The sequence below is a fragment of the Anolis sagrei genome, chromosome 2 (assembly GCF_037176765.1).
Source record: "Anolis sagrei isolate rAnoSag1 chromosome 2, rAnoSag1.mat, whole genome shotgun sequence".
In the NCBI taxonomy this organism is placed as follows: Eukaryota; Metazoa; Chordata; class Lepidosauria; order Squamata; family Dactyloidae; genus Anolis; species Anolis sagrei.
The window spans coordinates 44,733,118-44,754,122 of record NC_090022.1 but is presented as its reverse complement, the minus strand read 5'-3'; the positions used below and the strand labels follow the sequence as shown (position 1 = coordinate 44,754,122).

At 37.9% G+C, this 21,005-nt stretch overlaps 1 protein-coding gene across 10 annotated transcripts in view; it reads right to left on the bottom strand.

Annotated features, from left to right (window-relative positions):
• Positions 1–21,005, bottom strand: part of LOC132769389 (contactin-4) — a 643,374-nt gene that overhangs the window by 308,143 nt on the left and 314,226 nt on the right. For all 10 annotated transcript variants that reach the window (XM_060766321.2, XM_060766322.2, XM_060766323.2 and 7 more), the window contains one exon: positions 20,093–20,233. In XM_060766321.2, the coding sequence (XP_060622304.2) occupies positions 20,093–20,147 (55 nt within the window). In that variant the 5' untranslated portion in view covers positions 20,148–20,233. The remainder of the gene's footprint in view (positions 1–20,092; positions 20,234–21,005) is intronic.

The window sequence follows — 21,005 nt, the reverse complement described above, 5'->3', positions numbered from 1 at the left end:
TCTTCTCCATGCTCCCATGCTTTGAACAGCTGGAAGAGATGAATATTCAGCACCATCCAACCTTTGCTCACTTCCTCCATTTCTAAAATAGAATCATCCTTGAAGTAAAGATGTAACATATGTGTATCCATGCAGAATAATTTCCCCAAACAGTAGGTGAGAACTGTATACAAACGATGGAGAGAAAATGGAAATCACACATGACTTTTGTGATAAAACCCATGCATTTCTCTGTGCAAAATAATTTCCCAAAGCATTCTGTGAAGAGCAAGGACCACTGACAACTTCACAGAATTATCATCTTTGCATTATTCTACCCTACTGAGCTTTTAGATTATAAATAATGACAAATCTATAAATAAATAGCAAACTCTGTTCAGAAAATACTCAGGATAATGCTTATCCTTCAAAGCTGTATCTACATAGGTAAAGCTAAAGATTTCCCTTGACATCGCGTCTGACTCTAGGGGCTGGTGCTCATCTCCATTTCTAGGTCAAATAGCCGGCCTTGTCCATAGACACCTCCAAGATAATGGGGCAAGCATGACTGCATGGAGTGCTGTTGCCTTCCAGAAGAAGCAGTACTTATTGATCTACTCACATTTGCATGTTTTCGAACTGCTAGGTAGGCAGAAGCTGGGCCTAACAGTGGGAGCTCACTCCATTCCCTGGATTCAAACCGCCAACCTTTAGGTCAGCAAGTTCAGCAGCTCAGCGGTTTAACCTGCTGCACCACCAGGGGGCCCTTGTATCAACATATGCACACACATACTCGTTCATCAGATTCATTATGATATATTTAAATTTGCCTTTTCTCTGCAAATAAAGGTCTCAGCACTGCTATTGAAGGCTACGTAGGGTCAGTTAATTTGAAGACAACTCGTTCTTTCCCACTTCTAGGGATAATGAGATAGTTGTCTGGAATCTGCTAGTGGATCCCTGAGGGTTCCAATTTTCATTTCTTAAAAACTGAAAATGTTCCTATTTCTATATTATTGATATAAAAAAACCTATTAGCAAAACACAGCAATGCTTGAGTTTTGTTCTGAATCTTCTCCCCTTTGCTCTGTTTATTTTAATAGATGTAAGCACTAATTTGGTGTTATATCTAAGTTGTGAGTCAATAGTTTGGCCACTTAAAATGAAATAAAAAAATCGGTTTAATAAAAAGCAGAATTTATTTCAAAACAGTATTTATACTTCAAGGGCTGGTTAAAATCAGACACCCAAATGAATCCAATGACAGAAATAAATATATTTGCATATATAGCTAACACATTTTCCATCTCACTGCATAACAAATATTAATACATTTCTGTAGTAAAATTAATGCAACTTCTCCTTACTTGAATGAATTCAGATGATTGCACTGCTGTGAATGAACTAACACAAGATCTCATTGAATACCAGTCATTTTAAAGCTTCTGTTTTATTATGCTCAGATAAAGGAATAATAATGAAGAATACATTATCATTAGGACCAAGTAACAACAATTTTTATCTTGGCTATCAACGAGCTATACATATATATACACAATTATCTTGCATTGCTGGAAAAACATGCCGCCTCTACATTACATTATTTGGCTGTTAACCTTGCCTATTGATATCAATGAGATTTTAATAGTCACTCATCTACCAAGTCACATGCATTTCCATTAGTATATTCTAAGTAGTATGTGTGAAGTAAGGATTTGTGTGCCTCCCAACTCTCTACTTTTTTTAAAAAAAAAACAACAACTATGATTGGATGGTCTTAGATCATGATAGATATGACCAAGACTCAGGTAAAATGCTATTACTGTGAGAAAAGGTCAATACAACAGAAAAGGCGAAAGGTGGGAATGAGCTCATACAGCAATATATCTGAACCAATATCGATTCAAAACATCATTACAAAGAAAACTGCCATGTAAGGTTGTTAACATCATCAAATTGCAGTGTTGGAATGGACCACAGGAGCCATCTATTCTAAACGCTTGCTAAGTATTTCCAAAGATGGACCTCCAACCTCTGTTTAAAGACCACCAAAGAAAGAGTCTACCACCCTCCAAGGCAGTCTGTCCCACTGCTAAGCAGCTGTTACAGCAAAAATTACCTTCTTAATACTTGGGTAGGATCTTTTTCTTATATTATGAATTGGTTCATGTTTAGTCTCTGCAGCAGCAGAAAACAAGCTTCCTTTATCTTCTACAAAATATCCTTTCAGATAGTTAGAGATGATTATCATATCACCACTTAGTCTTCTCCAAAGGAAACCAATTATTTTGAGCCATGATCAAATGTGTGTGTGTGTGTGTCCCCAGTATGGACAGCAACTCTATGCTATGTATTTGTGTGATATGTGAAATGTAACTGGAGCAAATTACAGAGAGTGATATACTCCCCTGTTTAACCCTATCCCACCCTATGCCCTTTTTTCCACTGGCTGCCTTTCATTCCCAATTCAGTCCCAATTCAAGGTGCAAGTGATTACCTACAAAGCCCTGAATGGCCTACCTTCTCGACCCCTTCGATCTTTCGAGGAGGCCCTCCTCTCACACGACTTGTGGGGACAAGGGAGAGGGTCTTCTCGGTGGTGCCCCCTTGGCTTTGGAACTCATTACCTGGGGAGATTAGGCATGCTCCCACCTTATAAGCTTTTAGGAAAAGCTTGAAAACCTGGCTGTTCCACCTTGCTTTTGATGAATGAACAACAATCCCCATACCATGTGCGTCCCAGCAAATACCTGTCCTCTTGATGCACCTCCTTATCCCTAGCGGGTAATTGAGCCCCTTAGCTTGTCCCTCCTGTACCTCTCACCAGATAATTTGTCCAGTTTTCTCTCCCACCCTATGCCCTGTTTTTATTCTGTGCTTCTGGCCTAGCCCATCCTGATTTACTCCTTGTCTGTAACTGCTATTTCACTTCGGGCCTGATGTTATATCCCACTATGTTAACTTTCCTTTATTGTTTTTATGTTATTGTTTTATTGTGGTATATTATTTTAATTTAATTTAATTCGAATTATTATTTTGCTGTGTGTATTTCATTTGTATGCATAACCTAAAATAATTCTTTTTACAATATTCTAAACAATGTTGTGCATGAAACAAAGTTTTGGTGTACACTGTCCCTCAGAAAACAAAGGAGTCACTATTTCAAGCACCCAGGTGGAATATAGAGCATACTACTAAACACCATCCCAGAATACTTGTTGGATGTCAACAAACACAAAACAATCTATGTAATGCATCCCTTAATTGTATGCATAACCTAAAATAATTCTTTTTACAATATTCTAAATAATGTTGTGTTTGAAACAAAGTTTCGGTGTACACTATCCCTCAGAAAACAAAGGTGTCACTATTTCAAGCACCCAGGTGGAATATAGAGCATTTCAGAGTTTAGAATTCTGATCAAGGGATACTCAAACTATATGAGCCCACCTTTAGCTGTTCTTAACGCTTAAACTGTATTGACTCTCTCAGGAAAATTTCTACTTTATAAATGCTAGCATGGATGAAACACAATGGTTAAAAAAGAATTCAATTTCACTACAACATGACTTTTGTTTCTGGGTTATCAGTATAATTTCCTAATTGGATTGATCATAAAAACATGGGAAAAGTTTATTAATCCTGCAACACATTTTGCTAAAGTTTTTCAATGAATATTTTATAGAGTCTCAACCAATTCAATACACTCAGTTCTTGTGGGTTTTTTCGGGCTATATGGCCATGTTCTAGAGGCATTTCTCCTGACGTTTCGCCTGCATCTATGGCAAGCATCCTCAGAGGTCTGTTGGAATTAGGACAAATGGGTTTATATATCTATATATAAACCCATTTGTCCTAATTCCAACAGACCTCTGAGGATGCTTGCCATAGATGCAGGCGAAACGTCAGGAGAAATGCCTCTAGAACATGGCCATATAGCCCGGAAAAAACCCACAAGAACTGAGTGATTCCGGCCATGAAAGCCTTCGACAATACAATTCAATACAGTTTGTGGCAGCCACAAGAATGAAGTTTGTGGTGTATACCAACTACTTTCAAAGTAAGTACCACACAATGAAACAGGAAAAAAACACTTTCAAACCAGGACTATGAAATTTTTCAAATTTTGGTAAATAGTGTTATCAATGTGACACATTTGCACACTATATTTCCTTTACATACTAAATACATTTGCATAATATACAAATTATGCTCCTTAGATTTTGGAGTCCAGAATATGGTAATCTTGCTCACAAACCTTTCTTCAAAAAGTCAGTGCACCTCAGCTATGGAGCAAATTTTAAAGTATTATTTCATATTTACTTATTCAGCAGCAAAACCATCCATATGGTTCTGTTTGAATCTTCAGGTTATTTGTAGCCACACAAGAATAATATTAGAAATAATTTACATGCTACAGAATTACAGAATTCCTATTACCATGCTACTTTTCAGTGCTATTTCAACACTAAATATATATGTGTTGAAAGTCTTTGTTACCTTTAACCCAATGTATGAACTGTGAAATCGGCTGCTGACTCAAATGTATAAAGCTAACAGAAGGCTAACAACCTTTCACACATCAGCTCTGAAATCTCTTTTGGCAGACATTTAACTCTGAATTGCCAAAGGAGGGAAAGTGAAGCTTCAGAATATTTTATGCATATCCCAGTTATTTTAAAAGCAGCTCAGGAAGACAAACTACCACCTGATTGTGAAGATCACTAGATCAGACAGGAAGAAAATAGAAATAAGTGTCAAAATGGGGGATGGGGACACAGCAAGTAACATATATCCATTCACATGTCTTCCCTATTGATCATCACCATACTAAATACTTAACAATCAGTTGTTTCTGTTGTTGTTGTTGTTGTTGTTGTTGTTGTTGTTGTTGTTATTATTATTATTATTTAAAACACTCTGCTGGCTGTTGTACTGGATCACACATCTGACAATTCCCAAGTGTCTAGGACTGTATGATGTATCAGCGAATAATGCATGCAGATCCCAGTAGGGTGGTCTTTTGCAGCTGGCAGATGGTAACCTTGTCAGCGCTGATGGTGTTTAAGTGCAGACCAAGGTCTTTAGTTGTGAACCGCTGTGAGTTGCCTTCGGGCTGAGAACAGCGGTATATAAGTAAAGTAAATAAATAAATGAATAAATAAATTTAGGCACTGCCTTCCTGGAGGATACTCAAAGCAGCTTAACATAAAAGCATTGGGATACAATATAAAATATACAAGTACACAAACATTTAAACCATCCACACTCTCTCCTCCACTTACCCAGGATACTCCACTCCATGTACAATTCATCATATACAAATATTAATCTCTCATATACACACAATGGATACATCATATCCATCTTTCCCATTCTCTCTTTGATCTCTACTGTCTCTCTCTTTCCCCCACACACATTGCATCACTTTTCTGGCTTCCTTGCCAAAGGAAATAGTACACACGAAGTTGATCAAGTGAAATTCCAGGGGACATTGTTGGAAGAAGTGGTTAACTGAAGCAAAGTCTCTCATCACTATGAAATAGTGTTAAGTCAGGGAAGAAGAGCAAGGCTGAACTTGTTGTTTTTGCCTTTTAGTCACTTCTGATTTATGATGACTCTAAGATTAGTATCTCACTGGCAAGATTTCTCAGAGGTGGTCTACAATTGTCTTCTCTGAGACTTAGTGAGTGTGACTTGAAGGATTAGCGAGTGAATCTCCAAGGTCAAAAAGGGATGTGGATCCTGTTTTATCTGAGCCATAGTCAATCCACTATATCACACTGGCTCTAAGAGACCCTGTAGACCAAAAGGTGGTGAGCACTATCTTTCTAATGTCACTTTCAGAAACCAATATGAAACCACATTAAAATGATTCCAGACAATTTGTTTTATTCAAAAATGTCTAAAGCTGCCACCAGATGTTCAATGTCACAAGAAATTAAATATATATCTAAATATGGACAACTGGAGACTGGTCTGAATCAATAAATATAGTGAGATCCAAACTATCTCTTTCTATAGGTTTCACAGCAGCCAGTTAATGCCGGACTGAACTACTATTCTTTACATGGAGGTATCTATCATTTTCCTTACTCTCATCAATGCTTCCTGTAGCTAGCTGAATCCAGGCAAAATTGGCAGATCTCAACCTACAAAGAAACCTGACCATATCTTAGGCTGCATTAAATGAAGACAAGAGACATAATAACCAGACACACAATATTAAGATCTACTAAGACATTTCAGTTGGAGCTTATGGGAGACACTTTATCAAAACAAAATATGTAGCAAAACAGTTGCTGTGGACAACAAAGGGCCCTTTCAGACAGGGCCCAAAATGCAAGCCCTGTCAGACTTTTATCTGAGGCATCCAAACAACATCTTAGGTAAAATAGGAAAACCCTGCTTTGTCCTGAATTAATCCCCCATTAGATCCTGAAAGGCCTGGGTCTAATTGGGTAATGGTCCTGTGGAGACTGACTCTTGGGTACTCCTGGGGGCCAGTCCCCACACACATATCACACTTTTTGGGCTCCTTGAACTGTAGATGGTGGAAAACTTTTTAAAACCATTATGACCATACTATAGACCTCAGAATGGGCTCTAACATTTGTTCTGTTGGATTTGGTCCATTTTTTACCTAATCAGTCTTCTGGTCACTCTGTTCTGCCATTTCCTTTCCTTGTGTTTATTGGAAAAAAGCCCATGAACTTTATATTAACATACCCAGTGCCTTTCACATATTAGCTTTTCACATGATTCCTCTTGTTCCAACCATCAATGACCTTCAACGTTGATCTGCAGTGAGTTCTCTGGCAGAAACAATACCATGACTCACCATGTAGTAAATGGGGCACAGAAGAGAACGGCTGCATAAAATGACACTGGGCACAATTCTTCTTTAAATCATGCATTTTAACACCGCAAGGTTTTAATTTTTTTTAAAAAAAACCCTGGAATCTCTATCTACTATGGTAGCAATGTATATTTTTGTTTCCTTTAAGAAATTCTCCAAAGGATGATAGAAAGAAAGTAGAAATAAACTAGCTGGTTTATGCATTTGTCATGCTGGCTTCTTTCTACCACTTTGGTGCGAAATGTTTGTACAGAAATATTCATCTTGTACAGGACCCGCTACAAACCATTTTCAATAGCATTTCTCAGTTTACTTGTAATCTTTTTTTTTTTAAATTGTTGTGTTAGGAGTGACTTTAACTGTTTAAGCTGTTTTTTTAAGCTCTGTCCTTTGTCTTCTTCTGAGGCTGAGTGAGTGGGACTTGCCCAAGGTAAACGAATATAATAAGCATGCTGAACTAACTGACAAAACGGTTTAGAGGTACTTTCAGTAAAAAGTTATAAACACAAGCACATACAATGTGGAACTGTGATAAAGAGCCAGCTGTAGTACAAATTCCTCTTGTTAAGAAAATTGTTTTTATACATTATTTATGTATTCAGTGCCATACTTATGTATGACTGCTTCTCATTCTAATCACTGCAGGTGAAGGTTTTTCTTTCTCTTTCTCTTCTATAAATGATTGCCAGAAAAGTGAAGCTGCACAATAAGTAGTATTTCTGATCTTCTCTATTTTCTCCTCTTCCTCCTGCAAAGCCACCTACTATCACCTCTATATTCACTTCTCTTCCCTTTCTTTAGAGTCTTCTGGCACCTTATACCCAATAACTAAAATACTCTTGTTTCAGTGTGCCATATGCTCAACCTCTCTTCTTTTGAAATCTTCTTCAACTCTACTTAGAAATAAAACACAAAAAGAGATAAAACACATACCTGCAGTTACTTACTGTCTCTTTGACTTACTTTCTAGTTCCTTCCACGCAGCAAGAAAAAGTACTGCTAGTGCTTGCATACTTCAAGGAGGAAAGACTTCCTATCAGGGACCCAGGATCATGCTAGATGCTTCTACATAACATTTTTAGAGCCCTAAGGCTAACTCATGTGTGGGATATCCCAGTAGATTCCTATCTACTGTTGCAGGCAAGTAAAGTGGTGGCTTTTGACATATACACTTGCGTGTTTGCAGACAGTGGCCAATCGACAAATTGTATTCCTATACCCTCAGAATTGGAGTCTACTTGGAAATAAGCATGTTTACTATTAAGAGAAATGAAGTAGGAAAACTCATATTCTTCACAGATGACACCAAAGTTAACAGTCACAGTCTGATGGAGGAACAAGTTGGGGGTGACACAATACATCCGGGATGAGACTTTCTAATGCATGTGTTTTAAAATCAACAATTCTTACATTTCCGGAGAAGGGCAACCAAAATAATCAAAGGTTTGGAAGCCATGAGGAACACCTGAGGGAGCTCGGTATATTTAGCTTTGAGAAAAGAAGGCTGAGAGGGGACATGGCAACTATGTTTAAGTATCTGAAAGGATGTCGAATTGATGTGATGCTGCCCTGGAGAGTAGGATGCGGAGCAATGGCTTCAAACTACAAGAAGGAGATTCCATCTGAACATTAGGAAGAACTTCCTGACTGTGAATGCAGTTCAGCAGTGAAACTCCTGGAGTGTGGTGGAGGCTCCTTCTTTGGAGGCTTTTAAAGTGAGGCTGGATGGCCATCTGTCAGGGGTGCTTTGAATGCGATTTTCCTGCTTCTTGGTAGGGGGTTGGATTGGATGACCCATGAGATCTCTTCCAACTCTATGATTTTATGATGAGGGGGCAAGTTTGTTTTCTGCTACTCTGGAGGCTAGGACATGGAGCAATGGATTTAAATGCAGGGGAAAAAGAATTCAAACTAAACATTAGGAAGAACTTCTTAATGGTAATAGCTGTTCGACAGTGGAATATGCTCCCTCAGAGTGTAGTGGAGTCTCCTTCTCTAGAGGTTTTCAAGCAGAGGTTGGATGGTCATCTGTTGGGAGTGCATTGATTGTGTTTTCTTGTATGGCAGTTGGTCTGTTCCGACTGTATGATTCTAACTGAGAGGAGAAGAGTGCAGAATCAGGATTGTACTATTGGGATACTGGTAAAACCTGTACCATTTGCCCAGTTATAACCCTCACCAAGCAATTATCCCCCTCCTCTCGGGTACTACTTGTGCTGCAGAAGAAAACATGCAGGTAAACTTTGTATGCCAAGGATGCTGCCTAGGAGAACATTCATATTTTTTTTTAAGATTTCACCTGCTTCATGAAGTATCAGCTTTAATGTTTGTTGTTGTATACCTTGAAGGTGTTTTCAACTTATTTTGATCCTATTGTTTGTGTATGTGTGTGTGGTTTCTTTTTTTACAAAACAAATTACAACAAATTCCCGTACCTTGACCAACTCAGTACAAAATGCTCTTCAATGCACTTTATCTCACCCTTCAGTGAAATTAAACCCCATTGTTTGTCCCATCTGAACCTCCCACCAGATACATTACCCTACTCATATATCTCACCCAGGGTTTTAAAATCCTATCCGTTGTACTTGGCCCTGCCCACTCGGCTCAATGTTTTTGTTATTTATGTTATTCTCTGTGTTTATTTTGTATTATTTTCTTTTGATATATTTTATTGCATTTTATTTGATGTATTATTGTATGATTGTATGTTGTATTCTTTTTGCCTTGTTGGGCTTTGCCTCAAGTTAGCCGCCCGAGTCCCCTTGGGAAGATGGTAGCGGGTTATAAATAAAGTTATTATTATTATTATTATTATTATTATTATTATTATTAGTAGTAGTAGTAGTATTTATCTGGCCTTTGCCTTCTTCTGAGGCTGAGTGAGTGGGACTTGCCCAAGGTAACGGAACAGATTTCCCTGTCTGACCATGGATTTGAACCCTGTACCCCAACACTTTAACCACAACACCACACTAGCTCTCAGATTATTACATATATTGTCCAACTTTCATTCATGTTAAAATACCCATTCAATATATGCCGTATGAATATTATGTGAGGGATCTATTTTATTCACACATCACATCTTAAGTGCACTGTAGTTTTACAATGAATATAACTTCAGTAAGATGCTACACAGATTTTAAAACATGACATAGGTATGCTTATATCTCTACACATACACATGCATTCACACGATAGGGAAAAAGTGACATGTGAGACAGCAATTCCAAAGAACATCCATTAAATCAATGCATATAACTTCTAAGACAACGATGAGAACATTTTAATGTAGCATCCCATATGCATAGTTCAAATATGATTTAATGGTTGTTATTTTCAAAACAACATGAAATAAAAATGCTAAGCACATAATGTTTCTTTTAAGAAACAAAGGCTTTCATAATTCTTAACACATAAAAGAAAAATGATGGTACTTCTCCATAGAAGATTTTTTGGTTTAGACACCTTAGATGTTTAATTAAGTTGGAAATCACCAAGTTGCACTCAGATGCTGACTGCTGGCTTGTTAATTAGTTGCCTTTTCATTGATTAGCAACTTAAGCAGTACTCCGTTATAAATGGCTGTAATGCTTGCCTTGTTTCAGAGTCTAATTAATATGATATAGACTGTTTAACAACTGGTGTCTTGAAGTTATTTATGGTGATTAATCTGTATATTGTATTGCTAATCAACAACAAAAGCAGAAAATAGAAATAAAAATTTCTAGCTGAAGTTAATGTTAATGAGTGAGTTTTGAGGTTATCATAATTTATAGCAAAACTTTTGAAGAGTTGCCATAATTATGAGACAGCGCTCACTGACTCTGAACAGCCACTGTTTAATTTCAGAAGACAGGAGGCCACAATATTTAATGCACACATCAACAAATTGGCATTTCGCAATGAGAACAATTAACTCGACTTTTTTCAGAATTAACCCTACTGAGTACACAAAGAACTAGGCAAGGCACACTAAATGACAAAACTGTATTCTGTTCTAAGACCAGAAATTGTATCCAAGATTTTGTTTATTATACACTATAAATCCAAAGGTAAAAACATACTACTTGATAGAACCCAGAAAGCATAGGAAAGGGGGTCTATACAAGTAGTGTCTTTCTTTCAGAATAAGTATGTTATTTCTATCTATTTCCAGTCCTTCATTGTCAAGATGGCATCCTTTCAAATATCGAAACATGGTTATCATGTCACAACTTAACTTTCTCTTCTTCCATCTAAAATATCTACCTCCTAAGCCATTCCTCATATGACATCATTTCTAGACCTGTAATCATTTTGTTGGCCCTTTCTAGACTTATTCCAGTTCGTCAACATCCTGTTTGAATTTTGGTGGCCAGAACTGGATGCAGTATACCTGGTGAGGTCTTAACAATGCAGAATAAGGTGGTACTATTACTTCCTTCAGTCTAGAAACTATACTCTTAGAATCATATTGTATTTTAGAAACTATACTCTTAGAATCATATTGTATTTTAGCTATTGCATCACATACCCGGTATTTCCCTTGGTTTACTGCAACTGCCTTTTTAAAAGTCTAGAATGCATGTCTGACTCCGCTTGCTTCCTCTTTCCACTGTATTACAAACTCCAAGAGAACACTCTCATCTAAGGATCTTCTCGGCCCTCTAACCAGGTCATCACTGTTGGTTAGGATCAGATCTAAAATAGTTGATCTCCTTATTGTCTCTTCCACCTCCTGGATAATGCATGGAAAGCAATTTAAGAATTTATTGACAGAGTTTATTCTCCAACAAATATATTCTTGGCAAAATTTCATCTCCAGTAAATATCAGAGTAGTTGAAATTTCCCACTACTATGGCATCTCCCATTTCTGAATGTTTTATCTGTTCCTGGAAGGCAAAATCCAATTATGAAGTAGACCCTCATAATTTTGTTTCTCTCCCCCATGAATACTACATGTTTTCATCTTGGTTGCCAGGATTTAAGTCATGCATCTCTTCAGATGTGTAAACATCCTTGACATACAGTGCCACACCTCCTCTTTTTCTTGTTTTTTTTAAATCGCTGAAATTTCTCTGAGGGTTGAGATACCCATATTTACCCAAAAAGTGTGCAAACCAATCTAGTGCACACCTCAGTTTTCAAGACTGTGAAACAAAAACAAAAAAAAAAAGCATTCACTGCCAAATATGTGCAGCAGAAAAATAATGGAAAGAAGGTACAAGAAGAAATGGGGGAAAGGAGTCCTGAAAGAAAAGGCAGAAAGAGGGAAAGAGATTGGAAAGGAAGTGCAAGAAGGAAAGGAAAAAAGAAGCCTTGAAAGAAAAGACAGAGGGAAAGAGAATAGAAAGAAGGTACAAGTAATTAAAGGTAGAGAGAAGAAGGGTGGAAGGGAGAAAGAAAGAATGAAAGGAGCTCTGCATCTGTGGAGCCATGGCTGGTTTTGCTGGAGCCTGGAGGTAAGGCCCTGGTGAGCCAGGGTGAAGAAAACAGCCTTCACCTTCTCCTTCCCCTCGGCTGGTGAGGCAGCAGCCCTGGCAAATCAAGGAGCAATATGTGAAAGTGGCTGAGGTGGCTTCACCGGTCATTCACCTCTTCCTCCATGACTCCTGGCTCGCCACTTTTCCAGTTTGCCCCTCATTCATTCCCTTGCTTGCCCCCAGTTTATGTGCAATTCTAATGCATCATCAAATATAATGTGCACCCTAATTCCAACTAAGCAATTTAGCCAAAAAATATGCACATTAGAATTGCATAAATATGGTATAAATCCAAATGTTTGTGTCTGGATGCAAGTCACCCTAAACAAATAGTATTTTCTTTTGAGTAGACATGCAAGAAACTTGGTTTAAGAATTAATGCTGAAGTTTCCATAAGTAAGGATTGAGCAGAACAAAACTGTTCCGTTAGAAACAAATTTCCGTTGCTCCAATTTTGTCTTCGAATGAGATTTTTAGAGGAGTTAATATTTCTAAACTTCATAATGCAAGTTCAAGTTCAGGTTCATATATGGGCTAATAGCCTATTCAATACTGGTGAAGCAAACAGGTCTCACAGTTTACTTATTCAGACACAAGTGATACTGGTCCAGATGATCTCTCTCTCTCTCTCTCTATCTGTCTGTCTATCTATCTATCTATCTATCTATCTATCTATCTATCTATCTATCTATCTATCGTGGACAAATGCATAACTGTGTAAGAGGAGACCAGCATTTCCTTATGAAAACATCTGAAAAATACATCTGCCTGCAAGAGAAATAGTTACAGCAGCAAACCATCCCAACAGGACTCTAACCTCGGAATATATTTCCAAGTCTTGTAAACAAACTTGAAAAGTTTGATTGGCACAAGCCCAAAATGAAACACACAGGTAAACCTAAATGGAAAAGCATGTCAATCTGCTTTCCCATTTATAGCAGTAGAGCAATGTACCTCTATCAGGCTTGGAGTGGAACAAATCCAGGATGTGTTGTTTACAGATATATAACAGAATAAACAGAAGTTACAGTTAGCTGCAGGGAACCTTTCTGTTTAGTTTCTAAATCCAGTCACACTGAATCCCCATTAATACCTTCCCTTATTTTGAAACATGAAAGCAATTAAAGCGAGGTCACACACTCCAGCTTTATTGCGGCAACCAAATATTGAGTGCATTTTTATATTCCGTCTCTAGTTTTAAATAGAGATGTGTCAAATGGCAGGATTAAAATTGGTTCCTTGAAAATTGAAAGACACAGTGATTAGAATTTTAAAAGGCATTTGGAGATGCTTTAATTTTTGCATTTCACCTCCACAGGAACTGATTTAATAAGAAATAAGAGGAAAACTAAAAAAAAGGAAGTTGCTAGCTGTTCTTAATATACTATACAACTGTTGGTATCAAGTATATTATTGTTCTTTTTTATTCAATTTCATTTTAATTTCCTCTAGTGTTTCTGCAAAAAAAGGTCTTTTCTCTTTGCATTGCCATAAAAAAGACACAGCAGCTGAATTAAGGCAGGGGCCACACTACAATGTTAAAAGTGTATCATTAATATGGTAGGTCCCAGGGTCAACTTCTGCCATTAAAACTAGAAGTACTAGATGATGATGATGAATAGTGAGTGAAGTGAAAGAGTGAGACCTTGGAGAGTCTGTCGGTGCAGGCAAGGAAAGGAGAATATATAATCTCTGAGCTGAATGCAGACAGAGGTTTCACCCTTTATTTGTAAGAGCAAAGTCATGAACTCTAATGCCAATTTGATCCCTTGTTTGTTTAAATTAACAACTCATACTTTATTCCAAAATCTCTTTCACATTACAAAATTATTGCACTCTGATTCCCCTTTAATTGTTACGGCTCCATGGCATAGAAGACTAGGATTTCTAGTTGGTGCAATATTTAAACTTCTCAGCCAGGGAGGTTCTTCATAAACTATCAATCCTAGCTTATGTAGGATGTGGTCATGACAATGAAAATGCTATAACAGTGTAGTGTAAAGGGGATCAATCTAAAATATGAGTTACATTATTCTGGAATATAAAATAATAGATGCTTCTACAGCAGGGATTTGTGACTCTATAAGGTATGGGCAAACTTTATAATTTAAGGGCTGCATGGCGAGATGGAGCGGGATGGGCAGAATGGGAGGGAGGGGGTTCTCTCCCTGCCCTTTCCTCTCTTTTCTCTTCTCTTTTGGAAGCAGAAAGTGAAGGAAATATGGGAAACATTTGGATCCCACAAGAGTTGGTCTTGGTCAGGATGAGATGGTGGACGGGAGAGAAAAAGTGTATCGGTATTGCCTACTCCTGATAGAGAATACTAGAATCCTAGAGTTGGAAGAGACCTCCAAGAGCTATCCAGGCCATCCAGTCCAACCCCCTGCCGTGCACAAAGTCACAATCAAAACACTCCTAATAGACAGCTTCTGCAGAAAAGCCTCCAGAGAAAGAGACTCCACAACACTCTGAGGCAGCTTATGTCACTCTCCGTGAAGTTTTTCCTAATCTTGTCAGTCAAATCTCTTTTCCTGCCCTTTGAAACCATTGTTACCTTTTGCCCTGGTCTTTAGAGCAGGAGAAAATTAGGTTCCTCCCTCCTCCTCAATGGGACAGTCTTTTAAATCTTGAAACATGATTCTCATGTTTCTTCTCTACCATCTCTTCTCTCAGCAAAACATCCCTCAGGAAAAGAGGAAGGAAAAAGAGAAGGAAGGAAGGAAGGAAGGGTGTAAGAGAATGGATAGAAGGAAGGGAAGGCAGGAGGGAGGGAAGAAAGAGAAAAGGAAAGACAAAAAGATAGGAACCAAGGAGGGAGAGAGGGAAGGAAGGATGAAAGAATGAAAGGGAAGGAAGCAAGGAAGGAAGGAAGGAAGGAGAAAGAGAGAGGAAGTTAAGGAAGGGAGGGAGGAAAGGAGGAAGGAAAAATAATTGGAAGGAAGGATAGGATGGTGAGAGGGAAGAGGGCCTGAAAAAAGAGCCCCCAGACCTGGATTTGCCCATTCCTGCTCTAAATGCGATTGTACTATAACTCTCATACTCCTTCACCACTAACTATGTCCTCATCTACACTGACCACTTACATTAGTTTCAAACCAGTATTGAAGAAAGTGGTTTCACTGTGCAGATGATTACATAGAAACCAGTTTAAAACCTGGATAGTGTTTATTCAAACTATGGAGCACTGATATGCAATGAGGGCTTTCTTTTGCATAGTTTTGTTGTCTAATTACCACTCTTTGAAGCTAGCTTCAAACTACATTCAATAGTCAGTGCAGATGGGACCTGAGCTAATTAGAACTGATGGGAGTCACAGACTAATAGCATTTGAAGTTCAACATGTTCCTTATCTATGTTACTGTTGTTTTTCTGCTATTACGTCTACTATTTATTTCTATCCTACTTTATCCCAAGTTGACAACAATATTCATAGCAACAATGTACTAACAAGGAATTCTCTGGCTCTTTAGAAGGAGGGACTTAATTGTATGATGAGCTTTGTTGGCCAGGATTTCTATGATTAATCTGAAGCTCTTCCCAACAGAAATATAATTCTATAAGGAGCATCTTATAGGGATGCAATCGATGCTTGGGAGTGGGGAAGATTTGAATTTTCTCCCCTTACATAAAATCTTGAAACAATGAGCATGGGTTCCTTTCTGTTAATTCTTCTTCCTACATAAGAAAAGGCAAAAATAAGAAAAGGGGGTCTCCAGAACATATTTTGCATGGTCTTAAGAAAGCAAGCTGACACTATTCTGATTGTGTTTATGGTATTTCCAGTTGAGGAAGGAAACTGAAGTAAGAATTGTCTTTGAAGAAACAACAGGCACTGTACTCATTGAATCTTGGTTTTGTTAAGACACTAGTTCAGAGTCTGAAGCAACCTCCCTCAAAAATGAGAGAAAGTCAGAAAAAAGAGGGGGAGATTGTATGTTCTATAACACTGTATAGAGCAATAAAGATCAGAGGGTGAGAAGGACTGGATCAGCTCCAAGGAAAAACATATTCACTAGCAGTCTCTTATTACAGGAGTAGCCCTCCCTGCAGCAGCTTTCATGATGAACGTCCTCTGGCATTTGCCAATTTTGAAGGATGCTGAAGTCAGAAGCCAATCCTTTCCCCTCATCCTCAAACCACCCGCCAGGGTTCTCCACCATTACTCTTCTTCCTTCAGAGCCTGAGCTTAAATCTATCCATTTAGCAACTCACCCTGAACCATTTCCCATCTCACCTCCCTGAACTGAAACCAATCTTGACTATACATTACGCTTGCAGCTGTCATATTGCTCACTGCTGGTACAATAAGTTTCCCTCTCCTGTTCCACGCCTGCCCTGTCCCGTCCTGTCACCTTTTTGACAGGGCTTGGCTGTAATATATGTATGTTTCCCAGCAGGTTGGAATACCTCTTACACCTGGCAGTGTAGAACAATGAAAGGCAAGAGTGCTGGTTAGGAAAGCAATACATTTTTAAAATAATGTTTTGGGTTGTTTTTAAAAGAAATTTCCTTGACATATACTAAAAAGTAATTTATACAAATTTGCTCTTTAGGGCTCCAGGGTGGCTCAAATAAGTAGTTCAACAAAGAGAAAAGGCTCTCTGTGTCTGCTCAGAGAAATAGCTATTTTCAGGGTTTGTCTGTAAATGTACAAGTGCTGGAGGCTATAAAACTATAATTGTACCTGCTGGTTTTAGGGTTGCAATGATCGAACATACAGAGGGATCAAGGGAAATTATTATTTCAGATAATTTCAATGACCACTTGGAATTGCAATCCTATGCCTACATACCTTTGCCATAAGCTACACAATTTCCACTTAGGCAGCTTATAAAGTGAGTAAGAAATCTTCACTTTAAATTCAAGTGGCAAAAATGGAACATCGGTTGAAAAATACAATGCTTCCCTTTACCCACCCCCAGATCAGTGGAAACAAACAAAAAACAACAAATAAACCTGCTCCAAAGAAAACTACTGAGAAACATGAGGAATACAGAAAGTAGAAAACACATTTCAATATTGTAGTAACATGCTGAGAAGGAGAGAATGTATAAAATAATGAAATTCGCTTACTCAAGACTACCTATTAGAAAGAGAGTAAAAAAGGGGTAAAAGGACAGCTTTAAAATAGAAGCCAGAATCCAGAGGTTATTATAAAATTAGAAGTTTGTAATAAAATTATTAAGTTCAGTTATTTATCAAAAGTACCAAATGTGTAACTCAGCAGAGTGTTGGATAGACACTGGGAAGAACAGAGTTTGAATCCCTGCTTGGCCATAGGAACGCATGGAGTGTCCTTAGGCAAGTCACACTCAGTCTCAGAGCAAGAAAAGGGCAAATGCTCACTGAACAAATTCAGTGAAGAAAACATCAAGAAAAGAGAAGTTTGCCTTAGGATTGCTGTAAGTCAGTAATGACTTGAAGATACATAATCTAGCACAACAGCTCTGTAGCTACCATAACATTCCTAAAGAATGTTCCAATTTCTGTCTTTCAGTAGTATCTGTTGGATGGGCATGGGATATTATAATGTATCATGAACTATTCCTGCTACTCTGTCATTCACACTTCTCCCCTATCTATTGTGATTAAAGCAGCAACAATGGCAATGCATTAACAAAAATATTAAGCCAGATCCTGTGCTGTTAACACAGAACTCATCATTTATAGTCACACTATTTATTTATTTATGATATTTCTGTCCTGCCTTTCTGGAACCTGAAGGTGACTCAAGGCGGCTTTACAATATAGGCCATTAAAACAATGAAAAAATTGCAATAAACATTTAAAACAGAATTATAATATACATACATTAAAACCTTCGAAAACATATAAAATTACTACCTTCACTATTAGCCTCATCATCCAAAAATAGTCTAAGATGTTCCAGTATTCGATTTCACATAGTTCTGTGTTTATCTATTGCACTAGGTTCCCAAAGACTGGTTCAAAAAGCCATTTTTTCACTTTTCTGTGGAAAGTCAGAAGGGAAAGGGCTGATCCAATATTACTAGGGAGGGAGTTCCACAGCCGAGGGGACACCACTGAGAAGGCCCTGTGTCTCATCCCAGCCAGTTGTGCCTGCGAAGAAGGTGGGACCAAGAACAGGGCTTCCTCAGATGATCTTAAACTCCTAGATGGTTCATAGGGAGAGATACGTTCAGACAGGTAAGTATAAACACAAAACATGTCCAACCTACTTATTTATATATTAGACACCTTAATATTTAAGGGGGCATGAAAGCAATAATGGGTACTGTTTTCATTGAGTACACTACAGAACGTTGATCAGGAATAGTGAATTTTGTAAAAGATCCTTAATGTGAGTAGCAAATTGTCCGGCAGTTTTATGATGGAAAGTGACTGCTCAGGCTGGATTTACATTGCCCTATTTCCAAGGATCTGATCCCAGATTATCTTCTTATCTCAGATTACCTGGCAGTGTAGACAGGTACACAATCCAGTTCAAAGCAGATAAGCTGGGATCGGATCCTGGGATATAGGACAATGTAGATCCAGCCTCATTTAGAACACCATGACTCATTTATAAACGTATAGATCATTCACTCTCATAGGCCTTGATGTTTCGGTCCAGGAGAACCACTGACTTTCATATAATAGGTTACAACAGATTAGATGACCACTTCACATGCAAATTAAAAAATTGGTGGTTGGCTGACATTTGTATTCCTGGATGCCTAGAGCCAGAAACTGAGAAATCTGCATTACAAAACATAATAGTCTGTTCTACATTAAAATTAAGAACAATGATGAATGCTATCTCTTGGGATGATATTAAAATAAAAGAATCCACAATCCGCAAAATGAAAGACTGGTTCAAAAAGCCATTTTTTCACTTTACTGTGGAAAGTCAGAAGGGAAATATATATATAGACATATAGACACACACACACACACACACACACACACTGCACAGTACTGTGGTTTGATTTAGCTCACAAAATTTAAGCAGATTTTCAAACTCCAAATCACAAAGTTGAGATGTGCACTTAATTGTGCACCGTTAATTCAATGAGCCTTCTGCCTTCTATATGTGTGGGTTTACCTCTGATAGATTTGATAACTTGCATGTTCAGTATTACTAATCAAATGGATTGTTTTTCAACCAACCCTAGAGTCAAAGCCCTCCTCACTACATTCCTCCTGAAGAAAGAAAGCTGCTCCATTGTAAACACTGTGAAGCTGTGCAGAGATGCTTGGATGAAAACAACATATAAGGAAAGGATTGTGTGAAGATGTGGAAAAGATACACAAAAATACTACAGGAGGAAGATAAAAGCTTGCTTGAGTAATGGTGGGGAGACATCAGGCTTGTATGATCTACTTTATTTTTAACAAAGACTGTCATAAGTTCCAGCCAAATCCTGATGTAAAAGTCATGTTTAAAATTAAAGCATTCCGATCCATTTAGGTTTTGAATAGCACGACCTAAAAGAGTTCACAGTCATATCCCAGAGCAAAAACACACTCCTATTTACTGCATTCTTTCTTCATTTTCACCCTATGAATGGAAAAGAAGCCACCCCATCCTTTCTAAACAGGCAGAAATCAGAAATCCTTATTGATTCAATGCAAATTGCCAAGGGATCTCTCAAACAGAGTCAAACCTCTCCCTTGACCACCCCTGGTCCATTCAGGTCTCCTGGTTAAGTGTAGGTCAAGAAGCATAGCTTTATTCACTGCTTTATAATGATAAAGCATAACAGAAGAATTTAGAAACCATAAATAAAGGGGGAACAAAAAGTTTTTAAAAAGACACCTTACCTGCAAGGCACAACATGAATGATTTCAGAACAAGCAGTTCCCATAGCAACCTCATTTTCAATTTCCGAGGTCAAAGGAGGCTGGTGTCCAATACGTAGTGATCAGAATGATGCTTCTTTTAAGTTATATCCAATCTTTAATCTATAGAGATATAAAGGGAAATATTACAATGAGATTTAAGATTACAGATCCTCGTAATATTTTGAGATTCTCTACTTTTCCACAAGATCTAAGGAAATCTATACAAGAAAAATCAAAAAATATGCCAGCACTTTTAAGTCACTGAGAGATGAAGAAAAAACTGTACTTCCTTTGAAATAATAACCTGATCTTTCAAACTGTGTTACTGTGTGGTAAAGGGAACATTGTATATACAATTAAGGATGTTATCTTGTGATGAAAAATATAGATGCTTTCCCAGATTAGTCCTGAAGTCATATTCAAACTACACAGTTATAGCACTACAATTCCACTCTTAGTGCCATGGGTGCATTGTGTGGAATCCTAAGATTTGTAGTTTGGTGAAGCATTAAAAGAGCGCTTAGGCTGAATTCTAAATATTTCACAAAAAAACACTTAACCTAGGATGCCATAAGCTGGAGCCAAAGCATTGGAAGTGTCATCAAAGTACTACAGTGCTATGGAAGTGACCTTCCGTCATTCTGCTTGTCAAATTTTCCTTCTCACATCATATTACTCTCTCATGAATCCAAAAACGGTTACATAGGTGTATAAAACAGCTAGAGAACTGACATAATAAGATATATATCATCCTTAAATTTTCCTTTGATCATGCTGGATTTGCCTGCATTGCAGTGAAATGGTAACAAGGGTAGCCTAGAGGTCCCTGGGGAGATGATAAACACTCTTCTGTATACAAAGTCAGGGTGAGCCATTAAGGAATAGCAAGATG